Source organism: Canis lupus, chromosome 18 (assembly GCF_003254725.2).
Source record: "Canis lupus dingo isolate Sandy chromosome 18, ASM325472v2, whole genome shotgun sequence".
Lineage (NCBI taxonomy): Eukaryota > Metazoa > Chordata > Mammalia > Carnivora > Canidae > Canis > Canis lupus.
In genome coordinates this window covers 35287592-35297769 of record NC_064260.1, presented here as the reverse complement: position 1 = coordinate 35297769, position 10178 = coordinate 35287592, and the positions used below count along the sequence as shown (strand labels likewise).

General features: G+C 44.6%; 1 protein-coding gene across 2 annotated transcripts in view; it reads right to left on the bottom strand.

Annotated features, from left to right (window-relative positions):
* Positions 1 to 955: 955 nt before the first annotated feature.
* LOC112663426 (uncharacterized) overlaps positions 956 to 10178 on the bottom strand; it is a 172082-nt gene continuing 162859 nt past the window's right edge. For both annotated transcript variants that reach the window (XM_025452377.2, XM_025452375.3), the window contains one exon: positions 956 to 1396. In XM_025452377.2, the coding sequence (XP_025308162.1) occupies positions 1012 to 1396 (385 nt within the window). In that variant the 3' untranslated portion in view covers positions 956 to 1011. The remainder of the gene's footprint in view (positions 1397 to 10178) is intronic.

Sequence of the window (10178 nt, the reverse complement as noted above, 5' to 3'; positions counted from 1 at the left end):
AAAAGAGCTCTCTGCAATTTCAAAAACAAAACAAAACAAAAACCATCCAGAGCCCCAACTGAAAAAGGTCATGTGGGGTCTTGTTTTCAGAGGTGGAAACTGAGGCTCAGAGAGAGTCAGCTTGTGGTTCTCCCTTTCCCCGGATTCAGGCAAAGGTTAGACTAGAACTCCTTCTCCTACTCTAGCAAGTTCACTTTAAAACCTCCGCGATCTCATCTGAAAAATGGCCACAGTAATCCCTACCTCCGAGAAGAAGAATGGGGATTGATCAAGGAAATGCCCAGAAAGTACTTGACAAAGCCAGTGCTCAGCAAAAGGTAACCATTTTTATTAGTATGCAAAGCAGGGTCCTTACACGGTTCAGCTGCAGACACTACTTATTTGTGCTTACTTTTAGGTTTCTGCCCATGGCTGGAGTGAGTAAGCGAAGTTGTGGATCAGAAAACTGTCAGAGGGTTGCTTGTTTTAAATACATGAAAGAAAGGTATTGTTGGGTTTTTTTTCTTTTTTATGTTCTCATCTTTAAAAAAAAAAAAAATAGAGGTTACATCGTTATTACCAGTAAGAAGCCGAGCAGATTTAACCAGTCCTATCAGATGGGTGGTGATCCCAACCCAGGGACGTGTGTGGCCGTGCTGCTAGGATATTAGCCATAAAGGTGCACGCAAGAGAGCACACCCGGGAGACTGAGAATCAGATGGACTCCCCAGCTGGAGGACTCTGGGCCAATTGTTTCGACTCTGCAAACCTCCTTTTCCTCTTCTGAAAAAGGCCATAAGAGTACTACCTGCCCTACCGGGTGTCTGGCGGAGACTCTGTGTAAAGCACTCTGCCCCTGGCCGGACACAAACAGACGCTTGATCAGTGGAGCCAGATGACTCTGTTTACAAAAACTTTTAAGGAACTGACAGTCATTTTGAGGGTTAAAAGGTATGCCAAGGAAATCTAAAGAAAATGTTTTAGAAGATAAACAGAATTTTATTTTCTGATGAGCAAACTTCCACGGATGATTCACACAGAAGCTGCACTCATTAGCCTCAGAAGGCCCTTCCTGAAGTCTTCTGGAAGGCCCATTGGCTTGCTGGTGGCTGGATTTACAAAGACATGGACTGAAGACCCAGTGGCACAGGCTAAAGATTCCAAATGGTCCAGCTTGGGGTGGCCAAAGAAAAAGCCATCACTGAGGTCCCAGTGATTGACAGAAGGCAGCTCCTTGGTGGCCTTAGGTAGGAACAGAGCCAGGCGGTAATGCACGCTGGAGTGACCCATTTTCTCCACAGCCAAAGCAGCCACTGGGACCTGAGGAAAGCCGATGGGTTTGTGGAAGGTACACTGATTGGTCACCATGAACCCTACCATGGGAGATGTCAGCAAGCTGGTTTTCAGGCCGCAGTATCTGGAAGGTTGAATGACAATGCTTATTCCAGGCTCCTGTGACCCTCTATCCCAGCCCAAGAATATGTTTCGGAGTAAAGGGCTCTAGCCTCAGAGGGCCACCATTCACTAGCTGAGTTACCTGGGCAAATTATTTCACTACCTTGTATCACAATTTATACAACAGAATGTTCATAACCATAACACCTACCCCAGGGGCTAGCAGTAGAAATCAGTGACGCATGTCACTTAACACAGTGAGCATCGTCCTACACGAACAGTTCCTAGATATATAAGCGCTCATCAAACATGGGCTATTATTAGTATTATCAATTCCATCTTACCTTTCTTCTTATTGCGAATAGCTGAGGAACTTTGGCATCAAATTGAGAGAGAAAACTCACTTATACAGATGTTTACCGTGTCTCTTATCTGTGCTATTAGATTATCATTTCTTTAAAGGACAGTGACTGTGTCTTATTTATTTTTTAAGTCAGTTGACTAGAAATGAGGTTGCCTTGAGATAAATTTGGAAGTTGAACAGGATCAGAAATAAAAGCATAATGCTGAATGACAGTCTCCCCACCACCGCTACCTGTAAGGCCCACTTACGACCTAAACATTTTCAATGCACTGTCTTACTGTTTTCTTTTCTTGAGAAAATAAACTATGATGTGGGAATTCATTGTAAGGGAACAATCAGGGGCTGCGGAAAGGTTTGACTACCAAGTCGTTCAGTGAATCACTCTTCACAGAAAAGCCACCAGTCTGCACCCAGGGAGGGGACGGCAAATACCTGCAGCCAGCCACCCCAGGCACCTGCCGAAGTCGCCCATGGTGACATTAGATAATGTTCCTTTGCTGACATGGAAAACTGTTCAGAGGGACACCTGGGTGGCTCAGCGGTTGAGCACCTGCCTTAGGCCCAGGGTGTGATCCTGGAGACCCGGGATCGAGTCCCACGTCAGGCTCCCTGCATGGAGCCTGCTTCTCCCTCTGCCTGTGTCTCTGCCTCTCTCTGTGTGTCTCTCATGAATAAATAAATAAAATCTTAAAAAAAAAAAAAAAGAAAGCTGTTCAGTGAGAAAAATCAGGTTACAAAATGGTATGTACCATCTGATCTCATGTGTCATATAAGACATATTGGTTGATGTACTTATTGCCTAGAAAACATTTTGAAATTTGAAAGGATAGACTCCAAAAAACGTTTTCAGTAGTCATCTAGCAGTGGAGTTTTTGGCTAACTTTTTTCTTCTTTTTGCTTGTATGAATTTTCCAGAATGAACACGATTTGCCTTTGAAATAAGAAAAAAAAAGTTATTTTTAAAAATGCCTGAATATGAATTTTATTTAAAAAAAAAAACCACCGGAGTAGGATGCCTGGGTGGCTCAGTGGTTGAGAATCTGCCTTGAGCTCAGGTCGTGGTCCTGGGGTCCTGTGATTGAGTCCTGCATCGGGCTCCCCACAGGGAACCTGCTTCTCCCCTTGTCTATGTCTCTGCCTCTCTCTGTGTGCCTCTCTTTCATGAATAAATTTTAAAAAATAAATTTAAAAATAAAAAAATAAAAAAGCACTGGAGTGATGAGTAGCCTAGAAAAGCAAAACTCCTTCTGTCCATTAGGATCCCGCCCCTGGTTACCCTCACTGAGGAGGCTTCCCCAGGAATACCGGAGAGGGAGAAGGGAAACAAGGAAAGAAAAGCCTTGACTCCAAGATCCAGTGAGAATCCAATTCTTGGATTTTCATTCCCATGCTTCTTTGTTGCTATTGCTTTCCTGTTTCTCTGCCACTGGTTTTCTCATTCTTTTAGGACACTGACAGTAAAGAAATAATGCCTCTTTCCACAGGGAGAGGAGTATTTCATGAGCTCCTTGTATCTCTGAGCCAAACCATCATACCCTTAAATAACTGAAATGCAGAGGTACTTGCAACAGTCTCATCTATGGGCACCTGGTCACCAGGGCTGTGCCAGGTGCTTTACATTTTATATTTAATCTTCCAAACAACCCTGCAAGGCAGGTCTCATTTTCTCCATTTTACAGGGAAAAAAGTCAAAGGCAAGTACGCAGTAAGTAGTGGCTTAGGCCCAAACTTCCGGCTCTCAAGGGCCAAAGTTCACACTTTCTCCTCCATTCTGGCTTACTAGATGGTGTAGCCCAAATCTCCATTTGAGTCCAGCAGATGAACTGCATGTTAAGTGTTTCTATGCCTTTAAGAATTACATTTTCCTTAAGTGTTGCAAGTCAGTGTTACTGTGTTTGGACAACAGACCTCCTACTGGCAAGTTCATAATCCAATCTGATTTCCCTGGTAGTAATAACAGGGTACTTGGTGTAAAATTTATCTATTGTTTCTTTTCTTTCTTTCTTTTTTTTTTTAAGATTTGAATTTTTATCAGACTTTATATATGTATATATATATGTACATATATATATATGTACATACTCTGAAGAGTTAAGTCATTGCTCAAGGTGTATTACAAAAAAATAGTAGTTCTCTGACTGGTTATGTTATGGGTTATAATCTAGGTCAAGACGTTCTTAGAATGACCTCCACAGCACACTTACTCTTTGTGAGATACTGAGGGCACAGCACTGAGTAAGAGAATTCCTGCTCTCATAAGTTCTCAATTTTAGGAGATTGAGGTTGGGGGTGCGATGTGTGCACTCTTGTCCTCCCTTTGGAAAGAAGGAGTGGCTAGTTGCCTTCCTTTCTGGTTCCTCTTCCATGCTTCCCTTCTTTGTTTTCTCTCCCTTTCTTTAGCACACTTCGTGCACTACTTTGTTCCATACATGTGCTAGACATAGAAGAGAGAGCAGGGAACAACCTAGAGAGTGACTATTCCTGCCCTCGTGTAGCCTTTCTTGGTCTAGAGAGCATGCCATCATGTTGCCGTGTGATGAATGCTATGCCAGGGAAGGCACAGGGGCTCTGCAAGCTTGTAGCAGGAGGCCTGACTCAATCTTGGGTATCAGGGAAGACTTTCTGAGGAAGTAAGAGCTAAGTGGAACATAAATAAAATGTCACAACTATTTAAATGAATAGTAAGGGGAAGAGTCCTCCAGGAGGAGGAACAGCATATGTAAGGGCCCAGCGGCCAGAGATAGTAGGGCACATCCCAGGGATAACACAAGTCCCAGATGGCTGGAACACAGACTGCCAGAGGAGGCTGGGGAGAAGGCAGGAGCCAGACCGGGGAGGATCTTGTTGGGAATCTATCCTGGGCCAACAGAAAGCCAGTAAATGGGCTGTATGCAAGGCTGAGGCAAGATCAAGTTTGTTTAATGAGCATTGTGGCTTTGAACTGAGCAATGGGTTAGAAACAATAATGTCCCCAGGAGAATAATCCAGCAACTACCACGGTCCTGGCAAAGGCAGTAGTGGCATGGGCTAGGATAGTGACAGTGAATCGGAGAAAATGGAATGGAACCAAAAGAGATTTTGCACAAGGTCTGATGTCAAGTCAGACTGAAGGAGACAAAAGGGCCCAAAAGGGCCCTAGATGAAGGGCCTGCTTTCTGGTGATTTCATTTGTGGAAAGAGGGAACGTGAAGAGACCGGGGGTGAAGGTGAGGAAAGTCCTGGGCTCTGTTTTGAACACTAGGATAAACTGAGGTGCCCACAAGACAAGAGGAGGTGCACAGTAAGGATAATAATATCACTAATGTTTACCCTGCCCTGTCCAATGTGCCAGGTCTTCCATTAAATACACAACTGGATTCTGTCCCCAAGAGACCTGTGGGTATATGGGCCCAATGCTCAGAGAGAGGTCGGTGCTGGACACAGGAGTAAAGACACTGCATTAAATCTAAAATTGGGGTCTAGGCAGGTAATGTAAAGGATTGAAGCTGGATGGGTGTGCCACATTCGGGTGTGGTGGGCTCGTGGTGAGCCAGAAAGTAAATACCCAGTCTGACCCTACACAAAATAGACTTTAAAAAATACTGGGCAGACTAAATAAAACTTGTGTGTGGCTAGCCTAGGTTTGTCTTTGTGGCCCCCAATTTGTGACCTCTGGGAGAGATGGTAATTAAGCCATGAGCGGGAGGGGTTGCCCAGGAGACAATGGAGAAGGGTGTGAACTCACATGAAAAACTGGCTTTGGGTAAGCTCCCAGTTGGCTATTTCTTGGGGTGCAGCAAGTGACTGATAAAGTGTCTGATTCCGATGCCACCCAATCACTGTGTGAGGCAGATGCCTACCATCTGTGCTTTCTTATCGCCAACTGGGTAAACTTTAGAACACAGGGATGTTTGGGAAGACCCCTTGTGTTCATCTAGTACAGGGCCCTCCAACACTGGTGTGGATCACAATCTCCTAGGGAACCTAGGAAACAACCAGATTCCCAGTATCCCCCTGGACCTCCCAAATCAGTCTGCAAGGGTCTGGGCATCCTGATTTTGACAAGCTTCCAGGGGATTCTGAGGCACACACCTGGCACAGCAGTGGCTTCTCTAGGCCAACCGCTTTGGGTAAGGAAACAGCTCAGAGAGACAAAGTAAGCTGCTCACCTACGTGCAGCTAGGGAGGAACATGGTCTGCCTACACTCTACTCTCACTCCAGCCCTTTCAGCTGGGTCCGTTAACCTTTCACACCCAGACTGAGTCCCAGCCCAAGGCTGGGACCAATGGGTCTGTGGATGGGTCATGGCTCAGGAAGAGGTAAGCGATGCTCATGTTCCTACCCTGACTCTACCCAACTCCGACAACTGGAGTCAGCGTCACCTCATTCCCCTCTTCCTAAGCTCCTGCCTCATTCCTTGAGTCCATAACTAGGTTCTAGCTTGACTCCTGTGCCAAAGCCCCGCACTTGTGTCTCCCCATGCTCTGGGTGCCCCTGGAGCAGATGTGTGCACCATGGTGCTTCTGGGTCTGTATCAGAAGCCCTGCTGCCATCTGAGGTCTGGAGAGAAGCATCTTTCAGATGGTAGGAGGCCAGCGGGCATATGGCACTGGCGCACCTTTTAAAGGGATGAGGCTATTTTTGTCACTCACTATAAATAGCAGAACTGGCTTTAGCTTGTGGTCAGTTACCTGGAATGCCAGAGCAGGATTCTGGCAACAAGTCTATCCCACCCTCCTGAAACTAAGAATAAGCACAAGCTTGGCAGCATGACCTTAGGGCCATGCCAAGTCCTCAAAGAGCATCACACAGGCAGCTGAAAGGGATATCAGCTCTGGGGAGTCTGCACGAGGAGGCCCCTGCCCAGGTGGTGTTAGTAGGTTATATGTTACAAGGAGAAATAGAGACTTGGGGGAACATACCTTACATGTGAGCATGTCTGAAGTTAAGAGATTAAGATGATAAAACTAACACGTAGGAATGCAGTGTGTGTCTTGCTATAAATACTTTATCTTCAGTCAAGCCTATTGGATGATTTTGCCTTTACAGGATGATTCTGGACAACAGAGCTCATTGAAATTAATCGTATGCAATGTCAGCCATTCCCACCGACGGCAGCCTGCACTGGTTAAGAGCAAACATGGTTAGATCTGGGTTTAATCGTGGCCCTGGCGCTGTGTTGGGGAGTCAATGTCCCCAGAGCCTCAGTGTTTTCTCATCTCTAAAACAGAGATAATAACACAGTCCTGGACTTTTGTGTAAATTAAATAAGGTGATGCGTATTTTATATGTCTTGGCTGATTTCTAAAACTTAAAGTTTTTTGTTGTTATTGCTGCTTGTTTAGTTTTTGAACCTTTGTGAACAGTTTTGGCCTCTAGGGGTGGAGACTTACATTCATCTTTGGGCCAAACTTTTCCTTTACTTTGGGAAGACTCCATGTGTAAGGACCCGGGTAACCAGCCAGTGTGTGGACGCTGGTGATCTCCCAGGGGAACTGTGGAGAAAGGCCTCTGGATTGTTCCTTCTGTTGGTTTTGGGACAGCGGACAACAGCAAAAGGAAGAGCAGAGGCTGGATGAGGCTTGGCGGCTGCCACACTTCAGAAACTTCGAGGAAGACTCAAATGAAAGGGAAGAGAGGATGGGTCCTGCAACTGAGTCAGAATAAGTTTGAGCCAATGTAACTTGCATAGTAAATACTATAGAACTGAACTAATGCTTGCTGCATTGTTATAACAGACAGGAATTTACTCAAGAGGCACAAAGTCTTGCCTGGTCGGTCTGTGGCAATGGTGTAAGCACACCCAATTGTGGAGTTAATTTTCTTTGATGGAAACCAGCAAATTGACCTAGACCACATCTTGAGTTTTTCTGACTTAACCACATCTCTGGGTTTGGTGCTGGCACCATGGCAGTGATCGGTTCTCTTCTCAAGTGGAGCTTAATCAAAGAGAGACAATAATGAATATGTGGAAACAAACTGAAGGTTTGTTCAGCAGGAGAGAGCTAGGGCCGTGTGAGATGCTGTAATGAAGGAGCCCCCCCCCCCCCCCGAATGGAGGCAGGTGGGAGCACAGAGCTTCTAAGGGAACGAAGGGAGGCCAGTGAGGCCCTGTGGCAGGACCACAGGGCTGGAGCGAAGAATGGTGGTGGATGACATGGGAGAGGAAGGTTAGGCCCAATCATGCACAAACTGGATTTTAGCCAGAACAGAATGAGGAGCCATGTGGAGCTTTAGAGGGAAGCCGAGTCATGATCACATTTGCATTTCAAGCACAGCCCTTTAGGGAACAGGCTGCGGAAGGCCAGAGTGGATGTAGAGGCACCAATGAGGAGACAAGGGGATCATGAGAACTGGGCCAGGTGGCAGCAAACTGGGATGAAAAGCTGTGGCTCCAGAGACATTCAAGGAAGGGTTCAAAGGACCAAAATCTGTGCCTTTTTGGCTGATTGGCTTCCACATCTCACAAAGGTCAGTGTTTGATAGTAACAGCACCTATAGCAAAAGTGGGGCCTCCTCCAGCTACCTTTTAGTCTTTGGGGCTATTTTCCCACTTTCTAGCAGAGTATAATTTTAGGTTCAGGGTTTCCAAGTACTTCAAGAATATTATTCCAAACCTAAAGGAAATGACCATGCAAATAAATTCATTTGCAAACTTTTAAGCTGTTTTATTTCCCAAAGGGATGAAAGGGATATTTTGAACAAGCATGACCTGAGGAATACTGAGTTTTTCCTTCGGTTAGTTTTAGCACATATTGGCTTTATTTTAAAGGACAAATGAGATCAAGAAAAAAACAACAAGAAAGAGTCCTTAGAACTAAGGTCCAGGAAGACATGAGACTGAACAAATATCTAAGCAAGCCTTTACTCCATGCTGTGCTTATCTTGTCACTTGGCAATATAAAAATAAATAATAAAAATGATATTTTTAAACCAGGTTGCCTATCTCCAAACATAAGAAGCTGATGTAATGAGCTGGCGGTAGCTCACATTAAGAAAATGCCCAGACCCAGTGGACTGCAGATCATCACCACTGCAATTTCCACAGCGTATGCGCTGGGTCCCCAAACTGAGCAAAACTAATGACAATCATCTGCTGTCAGAGCAGAACAATTTCTTCGCAACAGTGTTCTCGCAGGAAGTTCATTCTGGTAAATCAGTGTCAAAATGACAAGAAAATCCAACATGTCTCAAGAGGTACAATATATAATAAGCAAAAATCTCCAAATCTGTGTTCAGAAACTGAACGTTAAAGGCGCTGATGAAGAACTCAAGACAAGAAAATGAAGGAAGTGGAACAAATTCATTAAAACATTTTGAATAAAAATAAGAAGACCGTGACATTATGCTCAATTAACAGGAAAACATAGTCTTAAAGGGTAAATGTGGTAGACGATGATCCGATTTTCTGGGACATCCAGAAGCTGAATCAACCATTAGAGATGGCTCTGCAAGACAGACGAGGGGAGAGAGAAACTTTTAACCTACACACTAACGATATCATAACTGTCGTGCTTTTTGTCTTTGCAGGACCTGCAGCAAAGTTAGAGTGAGAGATTTCAAAGAAGGCATCTCTGAAAAGCGAGATTGTTCCATCTTCCAAGCCCTCAAATTCAGCAGGCCAGGATGTAGTGATCATTCTTGCCCCTGCTGAGAGCAGGTGGGAACGCAAGAGAAGGAGGTGGGTGACATTTCCCCTACGCACAACACTCAGGGACATCCCTAAAATCCAGCATCTCGCCATTAGTTAGGGACACTGGGAGGACAAGCAGCTGAAAAAACCTACCTTAAATCCACCTGGTGGCAGGAAACACAAAGAATACACAAAGAGCAATCTAGAATACCCAATACACCAGAATGACTCTCTGAGGGCTCTATCTTAAGAAGGCAGAGCCGCAGGAGACAGAGGATGGGGGATACAGGGTTTTCTTCTTTAGATCACCACAGGGTGATGTTGGAAATTGGTAGAATGTCAAGCTTCTACCAGGAAAAGAGGTGACTGAAGAAGACAAATACCCCAGCTCAGAGGGCCCCCCATCAGTCCACGCCTGTGCATGGCTTCAAAGCTTTTTGTATCCTTTGTTTCTTTACAATATTTACTAATTAATTTTGTGGCACAATTAATGCATGTGCAATGTAGAAAGAAGAGAAAACAGAGATCAATCTAAAGAGGAACATTTAAATTACCCTTTATTTCCTAACTCAGCAATGACCAGCACTGACATTTTGGTACACATCTTTCCAGACTGTTCTTCAGAAAAGGAGATTTTTGTTTTATTCTGAATAAAACCAAGAGAGTACTGCAACCTGCTCTCTTCAATCAATTCTAAGTCAGGAACTTGTTTTCACATTGATAAATATATTTCTTTTCATTATTTTTGATCGCTGCCACACATGACCTTGTATGGATATGACATTTATTGCATCAATCCCCAGGCAATTTTAAAAACTTTTTCGTCT